The sequence below is a fragment of the Trachurus trachurus genome (genome assembly GCF_905171665.1).
Source record: "Trachurus trachurus genome assembly, chromosome: 23".
In the NCBI taxonomy this organism is placed as follows: domain Eukaryota; kingdom Metazoa; phylum Chordata; class Actinopteri; order Carangiformes; family Carangidae; genus Trachurus; species Trachurus trachurus.
The window spans coordinates 16,583,714-16,605,305 of record NC_139912.1 but is presented as its reverse complement, the minus strand read 5'-3'; the positions used below and the strand labels follow the sequence as shown (position 1 = coordinate 16,605,305).

Here is a 21,592-nt window from a genome sequence, read left to right as displayed (position 1 = left end):
TAGAACTTCATTTTGTAACCAGAAGCAGCCCCTTGCCTCCTCATTTGAGCTGCTGCCGTCCAGGCGTAGATATCCCCCCCACCCACACACACTTCATTCTCAAAGAACAGATCGAAATCTTCATTTGTCCCACAAGCCATTAAGCTACTGAACAGCTGATGCACTTGCACTTTACCCATTCCTTCCAGTTATGAGTGATGTCCAGCTGGTCTGGGCAAGAGGGATGACAGTGTCTGTGATTGTTATTGTTGGTACTGCTCCTGTATTAGTTCTGCTCTCTCTCCCTACACTGCACCCAACCCAAGGTGTGAAGAAGGTGCCTATTATGTCCATGTGTCTGTGTGTGGAAAAACCAATTTTTATTTAAAAATTTGCTTACTCTTTATTTTTGTCTTAACCCTCCTGTTGTCCTTCTGGGTCAAATTGACCCAAACTGTTCCCTTCCTCCATCATTCCTTCTTTCCTTCCTTTCTCCCTTCCTTCTTTCCACAATCCTTTTTTCCTTCCTTCCTTCCTTCCTTCCTTCCTTCCTTCCTTCCTTCCTTCCTTCCTTCCTTCCTTCCTTCCTTCCTTCCTTCCTTCCTTCCTTCCTTCCCTTCATCCGTCCTTCTGCTTCCTTCCTTGACCTAATAATTTCCTTTCCTTCATTTTTCTTTCCTTCCTTTCCCCCTTCCTTCTGTCATTCCTTCCTTTGTTCCCTTCGTCCTTACTTCTTCTTCCTTTCTCTTTTGATCCAATTGACCCAATCTGTTCCCTCCCTCCATCTTTCTTTCCTTCCTTTCTCCATACCTTCTTTCCACAATCCTTTTTCCCTTCCTTCCTTCCTTCCTTCCCTTCGTCCTTCCTTCTTCCTTGACCCAATTGACCCAATCTGTTCCTTCCCCCATCTATCTTCCCTTTGTTTTTTCCCTTCCTTCCTATCTTTCCCTTTGTCCTTCCTTCCTTCCTTCCTTCCTTCCTTCCTTCCTTCCTTCCTTCCTTCCTTCCTTCCTTCCTTCCTTCCTTCCTTCTATCCCTTTGTCTTTCCTTCCTTCCTTTCGTCCTTCCTTCCTTGACCCAGGAGGACAACAGAGGGTTAATTAGTTGTACTGTTTTTATACTCTCTATGTGCTTTTAATAAGCACTTTGTAACTGGGAGAAGTGCATTATCATCGAAGTAGATCTTCCAGACTTGACTATGAGGCGGAAGAAAAAGAAGCAGAAAGGGTTACAACATTGTGATGTGTGACCCCCCTTTAAAACCACATGTTTACAAATGTATATCTGTCAAGAGTAAAGAGATGTTCATGGCAAGCCTCATTCAAACTTCTATGGGTGTTAACGGATACACATCTCACGCCCAACTGTCTCAGTGTCTTTTATTACAATCTAAACAAGTCCAGTCAACTCAATGTCACAGTGAAGAACCGGTGTTGAAAGTCTGAGAGCAGCAGCCGCCTATCTTGAGTACTCACCCGTCATATTTATCTAGATTGGCCTCTGTTTTCAAGTGGTCCCTGGCATGATTGGCACGCTCTGTAACTATAGAAACAAATCAAATGGCAAGTGTTAGTACAATTTTATTGAAAGGGAATGCACAGACAAAAAATGACGAGACGCTTTGTGAGTTGTCTGGTACCACAGGCACGCTATTACTTGGCATTTTAAAATGACAAGGAAAAGTGCTGCACTTTTGAAGCCTTCACTGGAAGCCGTTGTGCAGATTAATATGCTCGGAAAAAAAGCAAAGGCACTGTGGCACAAAACAATGTTATTCAGCCGTTGTATATTAGCCTGCAAAATGAGCCCTGGGCCTACAAAAACAAAAACAATATTTCAACAGTAAATCTGTTTACCCGGCATATAAAGTGAATAGTATTCACTCTGATGGACCATCAATACCCAAGACTATGTGTAGCTGCAGCAAACACTTATTGAATAATAGATGTGTTTGGATACCCAAGCTTATCAACAATCATAGCTTCAGTTCAGGTGCTTCAGTGATTAATGACACTATGAGGCAAATCATATCCTTGTAAGTGTGTTTGGTCCCTGTGGTGGCCGCTGAGATTTAAATGGTGACCGCCGGAAGTCATTTTTTATTCCAATGCTGAGGAACGTAACGTAGGAACAGAAACCCACCAATCACATCCGTGGAGATGGAGGCGCGGCGAAACAGTGGAGCCACCTTCTGCTCGTAAATACGCTTCCCGCGCCGCTTTCCGCCGTAGGGATTGATGTACACCAGAAGGCTCTTCGGTCGGTTGGCTGCAAAGTGAAGCACGGGTATGAGATAGTCATTAGAAAAGATCAGTGTTTACTTTTTTTTTTTTTTTTTAAACAAATGTGTAGCTGACAGCAGCTTGATGAAGTTTTTATTAAGCAGAGACCTTTCTCAAAATGCTTCGTCAAACTGACTGGTCCCCAAAACACGCTGCTCAAGATATAAATGGTGTGTCTACTGACTATGGGAGGAGTGTGGGGCAATTCAGTGGTGCTGCATCATTCGGTGATGAACCTACAAAGTGCAGCAACGGAGAATAGTAAATGACTTGTTTATGGCTGTCGTGGATGACTGCGTTTAGGACAACTTCTACCTAGATGGTTTAGAACCAAGCAGCGGCTCAAATTGAAAACAAATGGATTGGGATCGAGTGCTAAATGAGCACAAAGAAACATAGGGTGATACTGTTTGGCAATAAGACAAAAGTTCCATTAGATTACATAAATGGATTGCCAACGGGTGATGTAAGGTGGACTGCGGAGGACGCGAACACTGTTGAACAAACTAAGGCTTCATCTTCACAATGAATGTAGTTAATTTCCTTGAATTGATTCATCTTTCCCGACGAAATGGGGCCAAGTACACAATTTCAAATGGGCTGAACCCGCCTTACACTCTTATTTCCACACAGTAAATCCTTTAGAACCCAATAATACAATCACTTTGCAATCATTTTATGAGCCCTGGGCCCAGTTGTTCAAAAGGTGTAATCTGGATAAAATTTATCCGGATTTTGAAATCCCTTTTTTGCTATCCAGGATCACGTAATCCGTCTTACTTCTATCCCAGTTGTTCAACGCAAAGTTGGATTGGATCAGTCTGATCCAAATCCAAATTTTCAAGATTACCAAATCCGGATAATGAGTGCTCTAGATGGGACTGTGCATCACACTGAATGCTGATTGGTCGATAAACAACAGGTAGAACAGCAGCATGAGGTCACTCAAAGTGTATTTATTTGAAAACGGAGTGCATGTGTTTTCTGTGCTCTTTGTTGTTTCTTCACAGCCAGACTTGGTTTATGACTTAAATACTTGTTTGGGACTTGTTTTTAGGACACTATAATGTGTTACTTATTTTATGTGACCTTTTTTTTTATCTTTCTTTATCTTTTTTTAATATATTCGTAATAGAGACTAATCAATCAATCAATCAATCAATCAATCAGTCAATCAATCAATCAATCAATCAATCAATCAATCAATCAATCAATCAATCAATCAATCAATCAATCAATCAATCAATCAATCAAAACAGCCAGACTCCATCTGGTTGGGCTGTTAAAATACATTTTAAAAAGCAAATATACAGTACATTAGGGAAATGTGTTTCAAATTCAAACATCAAATTTCAAAATTCAAACTTCAAATTTTAAAATTCAAACTTCAAATTTCATTACATTCAGTTTGGGGGAAAGTAGTTGGTGAAAAGTTTTTCAGTTGTAGAATATTCAAAAGTTAACATTATTTACTAATCACTGTTGTGGTTTAAAATTAGGTGCAAAATATAAATCAATACATGTATATATACTACATTATGAATATTGTTTATTTGACCAGTTTGAATTTAATTTAAATCGCATTTTGTTCCTGAAATCCCCCCTGAATCCACCATACTGCTGGGATCAGAATAATCCTGTTTTTTTGGATCAAAGTTATCCCGATCCTACTGAAAAGTTTTGAACAACACAAACTGAGGGTTTTATCCAGATCAAAACCAAGATTGGATTACGTGATCTAATCCGATCTCAGAATCCGTTTTTGGTTTTGAACAACCCATTTTCAAGATTTGATCCAATCCATTATCCAAAATCCGATCGGATTACCTTTGAACAACTGGGCCCTGGAGTGCAAAACACTGTATTTTGCAATCCAACTAGGTCAGAAATGTAATAAAGCTTAATATGTTCTGACGGATGGTGTAATAACACTTTTATGGTAATGTTACATGTCACTACATCATTGGAAATCATAATCTTCCTTACTACACAGTTAGATTGATCATTTCATTTCCAAATAGATGATGTCAAATTTTGATGTTGATGATTATAGCTGATTTGGTGTTTTATATTTTGTGTGTTTTTTGAAAAAAAAGAAAAGAAGCCAGGGGACAGATGTGTAGATTCCTTAGAATACATCTGGACAGTCTGCCAAACACAAGCACTAATGCAGATATCCTCTTCTACTTCCCATCCACGAGCTGGCCAGAGATATTTTTATATGACACTACACTCTTTTACTGCTTGTGATACCACTATTTATATGTTTTATCGCGCTGCTGTTGCTGGCTGCACTCTATCTGTCTGTGCCTTTGAGGGACTGTCTAGAAGAGAAATGCAGGAGGTCACATCTACTGTAGCTCTGCCTCTGGCCTCTCTGCAGCCTCAGAGGGCGTGAGATGCTGCTGCAGAGAATGAATGAAAAAGTTTTTTGTTTGTTTTTTTATGAACAATAATTAACACTTAACAGAACAGCTCATTTTGTTTGCCTTGAAGAAATAACTTCATTAAAGATTGTGAATGGAAACAAGATGGCAGCTGTGGAAAATACCTACATAGTACTACTTTAATCTAATAATATGATACGTAAGATTTTAAAAAGTGCTATCCTGCATAATGAGTTGAAGCCAATATGACTATTTGGAAGAGCTGGTGGAAGCTTGTTGAAACTGTTCTTTCTACTCTTTTCTTCCACGTGAAACGATGTTCTAAACTTTGTTTATACAGTTTTTTTTGTGCTATTATGTGTGCACTACACTTAAAGTGCCATCATTTTCCCATAGCCTCATTTTAAAATAGCGCCTTTCGGGTGTGATGGGAGGCAGCGTGATGAAGAAAGTTTCTGGTAAAGATGGTAAATGATGAGGGAGGTGAGGGAGCAGTTTACTTTGGGAACAAGAGTGACTTATGATACATACTGCACAGTTAGTTTCTCTGCAGTGGAGTGGTCCAAAAAGCAAAGACTAAAGGAAAAACATTGCATCCTACAGCTGCTGCCAAGTGTTGAAATTACTTGAGAGGTCAAAAAGCCCGATTCTCACAGAACACCCTGTGCTACGGTGCTCAAAGCGTAAAGTACTGTACCGCTCGGTACAGCACCTTCTCAGCCTGACAGACAAATTACAGCAGTAGCAGCTTCTAAGTCTGATTGTTCCCCGTGATTCTGATACTCCCATGATTTCACAATAGATGATATTGTGTGATACAATCTAATAAGTACATAGAAATATTTTCTTTACCAAGACGAACCAATCTGTTGATGAATGTACATTTCCTACAATTACATTTGCCCTTTGGTTGTTGTGTCATGCAGATTGATGGCTGTGTGCACTCGAGCCAGACTCCTACTGTGGTGCGTGGCACTTTTATGGTGCTTAGTCAATAAACTGAGCCTGACTACGCTCTGATTAAGCCAAAAGTGCATCATCACATCTTTTTTAACGAACATCACCGAACAGTACATACTGAGTAGTGACAGCTGCTCATTGAGGGCTTGGATCCACTGCTCACAGAGCACCTGGTTGGCGCAGTGGAAGGTGACGTCGCTGCACCGCCAGTGGTGCTGCCTCGTCCTCCTCACATATGAAACTGCATAGAGGAATAGAAACAAAAAAAGAAAATAAAAAAAAGAAAGAGAAATACTGTACTGTTAGGTCATGTCTGCTGACATGGCAGTTTTTGTGCTGTACTCTGAAGCGATATGTCATGGTGTGGAGGAGTGTCAGTGGAAGAATAATGCTATCTTCACAAGAAGGGAATTCCTAATCTGATTTTAGGAAATACCGTCACAAGCGTTACATAAAACCTCTCATAGTTTTACCATTCATATCACATGATCTAAACATACTTCCCCAGACATGATCATCCATCATGATGTCTGATTTGATGAGTTATGTCAGCAAAGAGACATCATATTTTGCTCATTCACACTTCTGGTACTGACTACATTCAGCACTTATTCACAAGTTTATTTACAGGAACCAAGATCTCCCTGTCACTTTTCAAAACTTCTTTACCTTCACTCATAATGTACATTCTCACTGCACTAGACACAGTAATAATCTTACTTTATATTTACCCTTCACCCGCACATCACACCATCAGTTTAATATGGCTTATAGAGGTCCTATATGTTTTGGAATGGACTACCTCCTTCACTAAGATCCATTTCTTCTTATCCACTTTTTAAAAAGCAGCTAAAAAAAATCTCAACTTCTCTTGAATTTCCCGCTCTCTCCATATCCCACATCCTTACTCTGTCTTTTTATGATTTTAATTAATGAATTTTTGTACCTTATTTCTATTGTCTCTATTTGTTACTAATCACATTGCTCTTTATCTCTCAATTTTTTCTCATTTTTGTTCATTTTGCTCATTTAACATTGATTATGTATGCACTTTATCTTCTTTTTTTTCTATGTTTATTTGTTAGCCATAGAAATTTGTCTTGTTGTAATTTGTTATAGGGGTGGAACTTATGTATAGTACAAGCCAATCGGCTTTGTTCCCTCCGTGCACCATTGAATTTAAATGTGTGCTAAATAAATAAACTAAACTAAACGCTACCTGACTTTCCCACAGCAAAGACTTGCGACTGGGGATGAGCCCTGGCTTTATCTGGAGCAGCCAGGTCAATCTGATAATGTGAACAAGTGTCAAATCAATGAATGAAGGGAAATGAAGGAGAAGTCGTTTTAGTAAAACAGGGGGCTCCGCTGATAGTCAGACAAAAAGTAAGAGATGGATTCACATAATATCCTGCTTGGGAACATTACTGAAATATTTACATTAAGGACTGAAAATTCACCCGCTAAGCACTTTGACGGCAGATTCACTCACTAAGCATTTCAAAGTCAAATTATCACACTAAGCATTTTTTTTCATCAGATAGAAAAGTTAACTTTTCAGGCAGGCTCTTCAGTCGCAATCACTTCCAGCACCTCGAACGCGCAGCAGCGGGGTAGGCAGGCAGAGAGAGACGTTGAGAGTGGGAGTAAAAACCGTCCTTTAGTCAGTTACATAATCAGGATGTAAGTGATGGGACGTGTCTTTGAAGCCAAGTTTCCACAGACTGTGGGAATGCAGCGGTGTCAGACTCGACACAGTCTGATGCCAGTGAAAGCTCACATTAGCGAGGTCATTTATAACATTTGGCTGCGATAAATAATGTAAATCCGATCTTGTTTGGATATAATCTAATGGCTCAAAATCAAGAATTAGCTCATAAGTCAGTGGCACGCTGCCATCTTAGACCCAGTCGGCTAAGCTGTGAGGGGCTCTCTTGTTAATGCATTACTTTCAGACTGTGGAGCTGTCTACGGGCTTATTTCCAGTGTCAGATCACTTGTGATTGGTGGGGCTGAACACAAGCTCTTGGCACACTTACCCAAAATGTAAGTGTGATGTGGCTTTAACCTACTGCAAATAAAACGAAAGTGACAGTGATGAAAACTGGCTCGAGGCGATGTTGTTGGAAGGAACAAAAGATGCTGCGTCTATTTCTTAAAGGGCCACTTCAGAGATTAAGCTTCCGCACCTCCACAAAAGATGGAGAAGGATGGAGAAAAGATCAGTCCAAATCAGAGCGAGGCGAGAGAAGGCAAATATAGTCTGTCCTTCAGTCAACCCCTCTCTAGAATGCTATATTTTACCTTTCCCATGATGCAACTTGTCATTTTGTCACACTCGAAAAAGCTACACCAGATACACAGAAGACATTAAAAAAACGGGATAAGCTGTTCCCTGTTACAAGTCAGCAGAGTGAGTGGAATGTCACTTTAAAAGCCAAATCATGGTTTCCACATGTCTTCGAACAGACACTGATGCCAAGAAGAAGAGCTCTTTTGTGTATTGTCTTTGGTTGAACAATAGACAATGACAGAAAACATGAATGATGAATTAGCCTCAAGGATGCGCAGCACATCTCTGCAACTTTCATACCTGTGAATGCATGGGGATACAGCTGGGAGCGCTGCTTTGCTTTTCTCCGACTCCTCGTCTTGGCGTTGTCCGCGTCATCTTCTTCGCTCTTGTGGACGGCCACTATTTCACACACCTGAACGGCATGACTGTGAGCTGAGGAGGAGATTAAAAAATGAATGAATTAATATAAAATCTGCACAATGAGCACAAAACATATAACTTCTGTGAAGATTAAAGCTGCTGCAATCAGTGGGTTTTTGTAATCTGCAATGTCAAAGACGTTGCACATAAGGAATGCACCTGACCCTTCAGCTCCTAACATGGCTCAGATCATTGTTTCAGTGACATTGTTTTGGTTCAGCACCGCTTTCATCAGACTTATTGGAAGTCTGTCAGTGACTGCACAAACAATTAGAAGAATGGGAGGAATAACACGGTCATATCCCGAGAGAGCCGGGGAGTCGGCTCTCTCTCTGTCCTTCTTTCCCACGGAAACGAGATTCAGGCTGCTTTGACTTTAGGATGAAAGACTTTGGCAACGTTTGAATGGTTTGTTCATTAACACAATTTGTCAAGTATAGTGCGAGAGCGGGTCAGCCGCCTAAAAGAGCTGCTAAGTGACATCAAAGAATTTAATAGGTATTAATTTACCGTGTTTGAAAAGCAGAGATGTGGAACATAAGGGGGGATTGTTGGGAAATGGTTTCTTTTCACATTCATCCTCTAAAGCTATGACAAGCTGGTTTTATGATGATACAGAGTGACCACAGAAAATACAGATGAAGGGAATTAAAATGATTAAAAAAAGACCTTAAACCCAGAAGATGTGGACTGTAAAAAAGGTCCGACTCAGTTATAGGAGGCTGAAGCCAAAAATATTCTGTACTACTACTCACAGTATAGCCTTCTCTTGTAAATAGTTTCTATATTAAATTCAGAAGTTCTGAGCAGTCAAGCACAACAGATGGCTGTGCTGCTACCGGAGCAAATTCACATGTGCACTTTGGTACTCCGAAAGGACAATATTACTTGCAACAAGTTAAACTGACCTCTTCAACTGCATCACATACAGGCATTCCAGTCACTCCAACAAATTTATTCAGCTGATATGGTGGAATGAATAGAGGTGGGGTGGGATGGGGTGGGGTGGGGGGGGTGCATGACATATTATTTCTCTCCTGGGAGTCTGAGGGAATAGGATTTCATTTCTTTCTCAAATAAAGATGATGCGCCATGCAGGCATGAATAACTTTATGGCCATCGATATTCACACTTTGACAAATAGGAAGAAGAGTTATGGCCATATGGGTAATGGCTTTATTTCAGAAAAAAAAAGAGGTTGCATTCCAACAATGTGAAAAATGGCACCTAGCGCTCTGCCAAAGTGATTGTTGGTGTTGAATTAAAATATATTAAAGATTACTGCACGTTAGTGTGGCTTAAACTTTCAATCTATTTTTTCTAAACCGTTTATCCCGGTCAGGGTCACTGGTGAGTGGGGACCTGACAATACTCGATCATTGGTCATTGATCATTGGCCCATGTATCACATGTTGACCGTTCCATGCATTTTTAATGTGGAGTCACGGTTACCTGAACACACACACATGGACTGAGGGAAATACACAAAGAGATAAAACTGAATTCCAGATTACCACACACCTTATTTTCTACATCACAAGTTTAGGATAAGAAACCAGATGTTGTGGTTTAATAAGCAGCCAACCTGTGCTGTGAAGGTGTTTACTGACCATCACCAGCGCACACAGCACTCCTGTCCAATGTTTAAAATCAAGCTGCAGCAACTGCAACTCTGAAAGAGTGTGTAACCTACTGATTCCTGAATGTATTGCTGAGCAAGCTGTGCAGACTCAACATGTAACAAAAACAATTTAAACACTACCAGGAAGCACATTCCTCTACTTTAGGTAACCCCAGGCCCTGGGCCAGGCTTACTGACTGAAAGCAGAGAGAACAAACAGATGAAACTACTGGTACATGACAGTAAAACCCCCTAGCTTCATGAGAAAGCAGTAAAACTGGGATTAATATCTGTAACAAAGTAATGTCATGTGCTACTAAGTAATGCATTACTTTCCAACAACATTCATTAAGAATAAAATGCCCCTGTGCTAAAATGTTTACTGCTTACTTAGTCTGGTGCGTTTCCCAAAGTCAGGAATCACATCAATATAAATAAATAGCTACAATGTAACATTACTGACCCACACCAATGAGTCAGTTGCTGGCCTAATAACAATGTATATTAGGCCAGCAATAACAATTATTCAACAGTTCATAATAATAAAACACAGTTTGTTCATTCAAAGAGTGTAAATGCTGGTTGTGTATGTTTGCTTTGTTTGTTAGCACACTTTAGATAAATATAATGTTACTTTCCTGATATGACTGAGTCAGTTAGCTGGCTTAGTAATGTGTAATGCCTTAGTACATTACACTTCACGGTTCATGAGCAGTAAAACATAATGTCAAAGCATTTTGCCTACTGCGACCAATAGTTAACATTATTTCATGTTACAATCAATATTCTTAATATTTACAAAGGCCTACAGGTCCTTCGGCTTATATATGTCACGCTAACTATCACCTATGGATGTTTACAAAAGGTCTTAAGGGGTGTAGCTTACACAACCAGGTCAATGAGGAAATATATTCTTTAAACTGTTGATTTAAGCGCTCCCTCTACACACATGTACACAATTGTGTGAGTTAAAATCCAGTAGGAAGATAGCTGGGACTCAAATCTACTTCAACGGATGGTGTAAAAAGCAGTGTAACATGTAATACTGTGAGTTTGACTTCACTGACAAAATAAACACAGTATATTGAGCAGGGTGTTCTAATATGCCAAAGATCATTTCATGCAAGCATTAACAGATGAGCAAAAGCCGATTATCTCGGGTAAAATGTTGCATGTCGATCACGACAACTGTAGTGAGAATGAATCTAAGATTACAACAAATTAGATTTGAGATAATTCAACGGGAAATCTTGCATTTTATGTTTTTTCTTTCATATCTAAGAACCAAACTTGAGTTGTGCCAAAACACTGAGAGGAATACATTAGAATATCTTTTCTTTCATCTAACACATTCACACGTTTGTTATCAAGCTCTCTACCTTCAGGTGAAATCCCAAAAAATGAAAAATGTATGAAATAGTTTATACAAAATTTCAAAAAAGCATTCATCAGTGAGTCAGTAAAGCTCGTGTCCCTCCCCCTCCCTCTAAACAGGATGTTCCTTTATACAACTTGGTCAAATTAACCCCAGAAACCAGCACAAAGCCAACAGTCCCAGTGAACTGTGATGGGGAAGAAACTAGAAACAATAGCTGACATTCCCACTTTGTAACACTGCTCCAATAACCCTGCCACACACACACTCACTGCAGAATAAACACACATGCTCGCTCACTTATGCACACACACACAGAAGTACACAATAATCCCATCACCACACACACATCGAGAACACATACCCACACACAAATTCCCCACTTTTTAGCTTGGTGCAGTCCCTAAGCTACATGCTAAGCCCTCGGCCATACAAGGCAGATCCTCTCTGCTCTGCGCTGACATACTTTTCTTTGTGCTTGTAAAGAATCTTAGCCCTGGCTTTCAGCCAGTGAGCACTGCCTATTCATACCACAGGGCTCAGTGTGTTACTGAGAGCCGGAGAGGTCTGCTATCTGCAAAAAGTCAGCTTTTCAGGCACAGAAGGGGGAAAGGTTTATTCTCTGATATCTGTAACGTGCTCTGCACTTGAAGGAAAGCATTCAAATGTTTGTTTTCTTGCTGTAAAGCCACGGTGATACCTGAGAACACTGATACAGAAGGCAGGTTTTATTTCAGGTCATGTGTTCGCCTGCAACTCCCCTTCATTTCCTGCAACCACTTTTGACAGAACATCATTTTTTATTCTTTTTTTTTTTTTTTTTTTCACATTTACTTATTTTTTGTCGTTTTATAAATCAAAATGTGACATCACTGCAGTTACTCCCAAATAAAAGGCGTATGACAATTAAAAGGACCAGCTCTAACATCTCCAGGAGACAAACAAACTACAAATGATCAGTCACTACGAGGGTCTAGACAGCACAAAATTAAAAACAAACATCAATTGTCATTTCCACAACATTCAAAGCACAAGTGATGAAATTAGTGTGACCTGGAGCATGACACTCTCTGTTTGTGTTGCTGACTCCATTCTCGGATGAGCTCAGTGTAAACACTAGAGACTGCCAGGTGATATTGATGTGTTTTTCTTATAAACCCATGGAGTTTAAATTGTGTGAGTTGAGAAAAATAACTTTTTCAAGTTATGTCTCCTGATGTGCCAGAGGTATTGGTATAGACATAGGCTGGATATCATTTCATATTTCCAACCGACATGTTATCGAATCAGCTGGGCTATGGCTAAAACAGTGAAGTTACATTTATCATGAAAAATCTAACTCGTAGATTGAGTCTGGCTGCAATAGTCCTTTAAAAATCTGATTTTCTTACACTTTTGGATGAAACAAACACGGTATATAAAGCAATGCATGACGAAAAAACGTGCTCTTGTCTAGGTATTTTTACACAAAGCTGTCAGGTTTAAGTTCAGGCTTCGCTTTCCCCCTCACGAGAGGGTTCAAGTTGACCACCATGGGAACAAACACCAAGTTCACAGAGAGAGTCACGTGAAAATGGGGACAAGAAGCAACACGGAGCATGATTCCCTAAGCCTGGCATGTGTGACTCCGGACTTCAAATTCTGGCAATAGCATAGCATAGCTTTGCCCCGAGCACGAATGTAATCCCTCGCTCTGGCATTGTTAGTGCCTTTCTCTACTGAGCCAGAAAGATCCAAGTCCTCCGGGCCTAGGGTGCGACTGGTTTCCATTGTAACCACATGCGATGGATTAGCACCTGCTCTGCAAAATGAACACAGTTAAGGAGCCGTGACCAGTTTGCAGATATTTGAACTGGATCTGGATTTGTGATGTCTACACCAGTGGTTTGTCACAGATTGTAAACGTCTACAGGTTGCGACTGTCTTGGGAGTGAATATTCCCTCTCAGAGACCTATTGGTAGAAAAAAAAAACACATTTTTGTGTAAAAGAAATAAGTGTTTTCCTGCTCTCCATGTGATCATCTGATACCATTATGCACATTCTATCAGTCCAACTAAATCCTACATAGTCATAGTGTCAGCATTGACCACCTGTGATCCCCGACGGCTCCATCATCGAATGTGAGAGCAGTGATTGCTCTAATGGTTTGCCTAAGTACGTCATATTAAAGCAGAAGTAAGTGGTCCGGTCGTTTTCGCTAATGCTGCGTTCCAGGCAGGCTTTTGAAATCGTAAATTACAGCTTCAAGTCACAACTTACGACTTTGTAGCGTTCCAGGCAACCCACTCGTGTTTTTCCGACCTGTTTTACCTGTGAAAGTCACTATAACGGCCACTCGTAACTTCCAACCGGTGAACTCGTACCAGATCGAACTGGTACCACTTCACGGTCGGAAAAATACGAGTTTCCTTGAACGCACCATAACAGTCCTCGTCGCTACGTCACCACATTCACGGCATTCCTTGGCTGCACACACAGCCCTGCATGTCGTTCTCTCTCCTCATTGGATAAAAACTGTAGGATACGATAAATGTTTTCTCTTCCGCTCAGAGCAGAGCAGAGTGACTGACGGACCCGTGTTTCAGACCGAACAGATATAACTATTTAAGACTTATATTAACACAAATATATCACTTACTTCTGCTTTAAGAAAAGGAGCTGTGCATTAAGTTTAAAATCAGTGAAGTGGCCTTTTATCTCCACAGAGAGCTAAAAGTCCTGCAGGACTCACTGTGGATTGAGAGCCACAGGCCCTGGCAACAACGGTATCCTACAATATGGGAACAAAGAGAATCTTTGTGTGAATGTAATGGAGCTCAGGAGGTCAGTAAAATTCAGCTCTTCTGGTGGAAATACAATCCTCCATGTAGTTCAAGAGTACGGCTCTGAAGAGGAGCTGTTGTTCATTGTGGCAGACATTGTGAAAGGACAGAGCATTGTTGTACATTTTTGGTGTACAAAAGCTTATAGCTTGGTGGAAACCATATGTTAAACTACAGCAGCCCGCATTTATGTACTTCCCAAAGCACTGATATGTACCCTGAGTGATGCCTCTTTAGTTTATAACTTTCTTTTTGCTATTTTCTTTCAATTTGGAGAAGGTAAATTCAGTTAATCCCTCACCGGCTTCCCTCAACACTGTACTTCACCCAAAATCGATACTCACCGTCATGCCAATGAAGGGTTTGGAGAGTTATCAAAACGCTTTTGGAGTTCCAGGGTGGTCCGGCTGGCAACAGATTTTCATACAATGGCGGCAGATAGAGTTCACTTATCATCATACATCCAATGGTTTACAACAACGAACAAACATCTTGCAGACAATTCAAAAGTGAGCACAATCCGGCGCCATATATGAAAATCTGTTGCCAGCCGGACACCCCCCCCCCCCCCCCCCCCCCCCCCCCCCCCCCCCGGAACTCCGAAAGCGCTTTGATGACTCTGAAAGTTCTCCAAATCCTTCCTTGGCATGGCAGTGAGTATAAAATTGGTGAATTATCGATTTTGGGTGAAGTATCCCTCAAGGCTTGACTTCGGGTAACTTCCTAACCTTTGTAGCAGGTAAAGTAACCACTAGCATGCTAGAGACAGCAGTTCCCAGATCATCTATACTGCGCTCTTTACTTTGCATTAGGCTACTCATTTATTCCTGTCTTGTTTAATTGGTAAATTCTGTACATACATTCCTGTGTCAAAGTTCTCCACAGTTGTGACTTACTACCACAATCATTGCTCTTGGGAGCTGGAGCTATGATGGCAAGTTAGTATATTTCACCTGTGACATCTGAATAGCTACTTTAACTGACTTTGGTCACAGTTCTTTAAGATCAGAGAAAAGTAGAACAAAGTTTAGATGATTATCTGGTCCCATGAGCATCTGTTGTAATGTTTTGACTGGATCCGTGACCCTGCTGATCCTACTTCCCCAAAACAGCACGGCATCCCACTCAACGGGATTCCAGTGAAAATACTGACAACTAACGCCAACATAACGTCTGCAAATTCCTCGTCACACACCATGGATGTTGTGCACGTGAATGATGAGGCGACCCAACCCAGATTGTATCGTGAACATGAATGTTATATATAATAAGTGGGTGAAAGATTTGGAAATTATTGTACAGAATTTCATCTTAACTAAGTATATCTTATGCGTTCATGTTTGCACGGGAGACTTTCTGTTTGTTTGCATGATATCTCTGACAGCACTGCGCCTTCCCTCGTCTTCCTTTAGTCCTCTCTGACAACAATGAGCTGTCATCATATTCATATTCTGCCGTTGTCCTCTGCACCCCTCCCTTTACACCGCGAATCAATATGTAATCCCTTTATTGTTACTGTGGTTTGGCGCTGACAACGTGTTAGAGGACAACCTAATGCAAGCTTAAGGAAACGCTTGCATTCTTAGGCGTTCCCACACTATGTTTTTTATGTCATTCCTGTTTTGCATTTATATATTGTATTCCAAGTAACATGCAACACAGGTGCAACGGAGGAGATAAGACATAGCTAAGGGAGAGAGACTGATAAAAACTGTTTATGTTTTGGGGTATTCCAAATAATACTTGAGCATTTTTGGCAAGTACATCAAAAAATGTGAGTTATAGTCAAACAAGGTGGGTGGTTTTACCATGGTGAGGATACTTCTGCTCATCTTCATCACTCAACCAAACCAGGACGTCATCATCCAGGTCATTGATTCATTCCGTACAGTAATTAGCTTTAGAGGTTCCGACTAAGTCGCAGGTAATTAAATACAATTAGTGTAATGAAAGGGCCTGTATTGTTGCCAGTAATGCGGTATGAACCTGCACAGTTTGCCCGATCTCCAGCTGTCGTTTCCCTGGCAGTGTTTATTTCTCCGTATCTCTCTACCTCCCTCTGCAGCCGTCTCTCAATGTACAGACAGGGCTGTGCATTGAGCACCAGCTTTAGATTACAAAGCACAGATCTGCCTGGGTACACATGGCAGTAAGCTGTCAAACAAGACGTGGATTTCTCCCAGGCACAATGGGTTTGTTAAGCCAATGCTTAGGCAAACAGATGGAGAAGAAAGGACAGCCAAGGTGGAAGGTAGAACAGGAGAACAGTCACTGCGGGTGCAGTGATACCGCTAGCTCACTACCTATGCCAAATGTGATAGGCATCACAAGTCATTACTTTTAATATGAAGTGCAGACTTACATCCCTGTAAATGTGCTGCAATTGGATTGTTAGCGATTCCAACAATTTGCTAAATAAAATAAAAAATCAAATTGCAATTATCTGGGAAAATGTTGCAGTTGTGCCATGGGTCACAAGCAGGGCCGTTGCTAGGAATTCTGGGCCCCCTGAAAGTGGGCCCCTACCTGTGACTTTTCCACTTTTTTTCTTAGACTACGTATGTATTATCATTTTTTATTTAGCCTACTTTGTTTTGATGCTAATGCAGCATTACTATGAATATTATTATAGAATTATAGAATAATTCAGTCATACAAAGATTAGACTACTGGGGGTTTTTGTGGGCCCATACTGAGTGCTGGGCCCCTAGAGTTATCATCACCTTTCTCCCCTATACAACGGCCCTGGTCATAAGTTAGGAAGGGAAATCTTTAATTTAATTTCACTGAAAAAACAAGCAAACATGTATACGTATACTGTGTATATTGTCGATTTTTTGCAGCCTCTATGGGATGGATTACCATGCGACTTTGTATAAACATCTATGTTCTCATGAGTTTGATGAGGGCGACACCAAACATGTTTTCAGTGACAGGTATCCACAACAACTGAATGCTGTGCCATCCACTTTTACAAAGACATCAAGTTCCTTCTAAGGCTGATTTGTCATCATGATAATGATGGTCTGGTTTATCCACTCGTGCCATCATCAGGTTACCTAATACCAGTTCATTTAGTCTCATAGAGTTGCTAGCATAGCTGTAGACTTTTTTTGAGGTTTAAATGTGGTTGATGCAGAAAAAAAAAAAAAAAATCATGTAGCTTTTGTTTTTGCTTCTTATCAATATATGGTTTATAATGTAGGAAATTCTGTGATGCTGATATCCTCTTTCAGCCTGATTTCCCAAACGTCCAGTTATCACTACAAGTGAATCCGTCACTGTAATACATCAGATATGTATTCAGCTCTGCCATACGGGGAAACAAATATCTAAACCCCCTTCTGGCCGAGAGAGATATTCACGGCCTGAGGAAGTACTCCTCGCTAAGCATAATGATTTGCAGGAACAGGGAGACGCTCTCTGAAGCATATTCCATGATTTATTCAAGATTTTCGTCAAAGATGGGAGCATGCATTTACTCTAGATTTGCTCCGTACTCAGAGGCCGTGCCATCTTGGAGATTGGATTTTTGTATGTCTGTGTGAGTGAGTCTTTGTGTGTATACAAACAGCATTCCTGGCTGGGATACCCTGTCTTGTGCACTACTCAGCACATCTGACTGATAGATGCTCCGATTCAACCAAAATCCACTTAAATGTCAAGCATCAACATCCACTAATGTCGGGTAAGCCAAAAACATCAAGGACGTTGTGATGTTCCCCCGCTCATAACGATTCCTCTTGGCATTTATGGCTCTGGTGTCAAGTTTGATGTTAGGAGAGGTATATTGCGGGTAAAAATGGAAAACACAAGCTGAGGAGAACCTGTCAAATTTGAGTCACGCTGCATGATTTTCCGCTACCAGCAGAGATTAACTTCTGTCTCCTCAGAGCTGCAGTGGACTCACTGATTCTCTTAACTTCTAAATGACTTCTACTTACTCCTACTTGATGGGAAAATCTCATTTTTTTTTGGACCAGCTCACGTTTGTCACTTTTTTTTTTGGCTTTTTTCATTTTCAGGAAGTCAAATTGAAAAAATCTCTACCCTGCTCCTGACTTATTATTTGCTGTATTATGCTTTCTGCTGAGAAGGAAGTGTGGGATGTTTGAGCAGCGCATGACATAAATCAACAACATGCATAGTCCAAGTATAAAGCTTTTGTTGTTTGTAGACCCAGATACGTTACGGAAAAATCCCCGTCACCACCAACCTTGTTTTAGCTCTGGTGACTGATTAACCGCATTGTACTGACCACTAATGATAACCTGGCTCTGCTCTAAGAAAACACGTGCACAAGAAGTAAATATATGTCACCATTTCAGTTTGCTAAAGCAACTTAAGAGTCATATCTGAAGAATGAGGTGACACCATTAACAGCAGTGTTTAATAATGAACTTACTGCATATTTAGAACTGGCAGAGACTCTTTGCAACCTTCTAACTCCAAGGTAAACTGATCTGCTCTTGTGCCAATGATCGTGGGGGGGCATTTCTGATGTAACTCAGTTGAACATTGACTCAATAAATGAAAGTCTTTATGGCAGGTTATTATGGAGCGCTTGATACCACTTTGAGGAAGGTCAATGGCCAGGTTTAAACTGAAGTGTGCAGTGCCAGCTGTAATCACTGCACTCGATGTGGTACAGTAATTGCAGACCAGGGAACTCATCTAGATGAACAAACATTAGCCTCGGGGGGGTTGTAAGGACGTCTGGATTAAGTGGAAGTTGTCTGATGCAAAAGATGGAAAGGATCAAAATTTGTATGACAACCATAAAGACAGTAATATAGACTCACAGAGACCAAGATCAATGCTCTGAATCTCTGTAAGTTTTCTTTACTGACACTTTACTGGATCGGGTTGCACAGCTATTCGTCAACACATCACTTTCCACCACAGGGACTTTCCTCTTGTTGAACAGGAACATTTTGAGGAACTTTGTTCTTCTACCTGTATCTCCACAGAGGAACCAGGACCTACACTAAATTCCTAGATGATTCTGAGGACAACCCCTCCAAAAAAGCCCCCACTTTAGAAGTATAGGGAACTTGATTGTTGAACTGAATGTCCCTGATGATCACTGGGTTTGGATTTACACTGATTTGCATTACTGTGTAGTGTAGCACAGTTATGCAAATAAAACATTATTCTGTTGATGTATCATCATCACTCTACATTGTTGCTTTTACAAATCAGATGCTCATACATGTTTAATCACACTGTTAGGCTAGTTAGCTCCACAACAGTTAGATACAGCAGGTAGATATATTATGATATACTTTAATTCAGATGTGTATAAATCTTACTTATACTAAATCTAAAACATATACAACTGACTAACTTCTGGGTAAACAGTTGGAGACAATAAGGCGTTTGTGTGCAGTGCAGAGACCCTCACTTCTTTTCTTTTTAACTTGGGATGTAGAATTTCATTCCTTGTCTCCTTTTTTCCTTATCAAACTCTCTGGGACAAAAATTCAAAACTTAGTGACCCAGCTGAATTCCTGACTGTTTTTAATTAGTTTCTAAAAAGCTCACACCTTTTTGGGGGGGAGATTTTTCAAAGAGCTCACTGGAGCAGAAAACAGCTTTCATGAGCGAGTTAATGAAAGAATGAATGAACTCCTTCCTGGGAGACATATTAAATAACACTCGACCCCTGGTCGTGGTTGCTTGTATGACAGGGAGCCACCTAATTATCTCTGACTGAGAACCCACCTATGTGACCTGCTCTTGTAGGTGTACAGACCCCAACTACAGCAGCTACATGACCTGACTGTTGCTCCCTCAACATGTGCATGATCCTGATAAGGAGAGCAGAATAGGAACACAGCTGCTTCTGCATGGGTGACAATGGTTATTAACAGAGGGAAGATGATTTACTGGAGGGAAGTAGCCTACAGCTTAAAACTGACTATTGTAAATAAATGTATTTGCATAACGTTTTACCTTTTTTAAACTGGTATATTTTGTAGGCTATTATTAGGCTATAGCTTATTAGATAGGGCATTTTTTTCTGCCATAGGCCTACATTTCCTAAGTTTCCAGACATGACACAAAAGCTGTTGTCAAACTCATTCACTCCTCCTTACCTGTTTCAGATTCACTGCTGATCTCTGAGCTTCGTTTTCTGCTTCCCTCAATTTCCTTCCAAGCCAAAACAGTGCGATTGAGAACAACTTCAACCTGTCTGTGCCTCTGGAAAAGCTTCGAAGACAGTAATCTGGGCTGTTTCTCCATCATGTCGTTAATTTAATGTTGTCCTTCGATGATCCTCATCCATAACTTTGTCTCGGCCCGCAAAGCGAAGACGCGTTTGAACGCGTGTAGCGTGTTCACCCTGTGTGTGTCCGCCGGCCCAGGCTGTCAGGAGAGCAGCGAGGATTTAAGACAAAGATCGTGTGTGTGCAAAGATGGTTCACTCAGTAGGAAGACGGAAACTGGCCTACTTTCCATTCTGCACTGTCTTCCAACAGGCAAAATATGAATAAAAAAGAGAGTCTGTACTTTTCAATTTATTTGTGCACGCAAGTCCTTAAACATGACAGAAAAATAAATACAACAACTGAATAAAGACTGACAGTTAATTTCATATGGGCTGTAAAATCTTGATATTCTACTTTGATTTTCTGGAAAGCAAAACATTTACTGTTATCATAGGAGCAACTGTGTTAGAGTAAATGAAAATCCAATCACCCATACTATGGGAATATAATTAAACATATTTGATCATACTTTACGGACAGTGTGCTGGCTTAATATGTGTAATCACAGACTGCATGCTAGTATTTCATTGTCAAATATGTTTGAAGGTTTAATTTCTGTTTATTTATTTATTTATGACTTTATATGTGAGGCTGTTTTGGAATCAGATTATGCCCTACTGACCCAGTCTAGTAATTTAGCATCTTATAACATGATAAACAAAATAGGACAATATACGATAACACAAGACTAAATAGAATCTTAAAAACGAAACAAAAAAAACTATAAAAAGCAAAACTATTGGGACATTTGCAGCTGTGCATTAAAACCAACAACACCTGAAAGCAGACATGACGTTTGCTGTTTCAGAAAAAAAACACAGAGTGACAGCTCTTCCTTTTTTCTCCTGTCTGCCTCAAGCCTGTGGAACAAACACTGCATCAGCACTTTGCATAAACACGCAGCTCTAATTTATGACTCAGAGCATTTAGGTGCCTCCCTGGTTCCAGACCCAAGAGCTGAATAATAGCTTTGACCTGACATACCCATCAGACAGTGATAATTATGAGCCCAAAAATGATGACTAAACTGTGTTTAACTGCTTTGCACTGTGCCTTCAGCTCAGTGGAAACTGAGCTGATCTCAAAGTGGAAAATGGAAATATTGTCACAATAAGGATATTTTATCATCATTTTATTACCATCTGCGTTATTTGTTTTAGCTTTTAACTGTAACTG

The 21,592-nt window shown here is 40.4% G+C and overlaps 1 protein-coding gene across 1 annotated transcript in view; it reads right to left on the bottom strand.

Annotated features, from left to right (window-relative positions):
• The window catches only part of cerk (ceramide kinase), a gene marked incomplete at its 3' end in the record, with an annotated part of 40,696 nt that extends 20,244 nt beyond the window's left edge, over nucleotides 1–20,452 (bottom strand). Inside the window, exons 1-5 of the mRNA XM_083999422.1 lie at nucleotides 20,243–20,452; nucleotides 8,202–8,336; nucleotides 5,727–5,849; nucleotides 2,122–2,247; nucleotides 1,455–1,521 (exon numbers count right to left, since the gene is read on the bottom strand). Coding sequence (XP_083855548.1) covers nucleotides 1,455–1,521; nucleotides 2,122–2,247; nucleotides 5,727–5,849; nucleotides 8,202–8,336; nucleotides 20,243–20,393 — 602 coding nt within the window. The 5' untranslated portion in view covers nucleotides 20,394–20,452. The remainder of the gene's footprint in view (nucleotides 1–1,454; nucleotides 1,522–2,121; nucleotides 2,248–5,726; nucleotides 5,850–8,201; nucleotides 8,337–20,242) is intronic.
• Nucleotides 20,453–21,592: the final 1,140 nt, after the last annotated feature.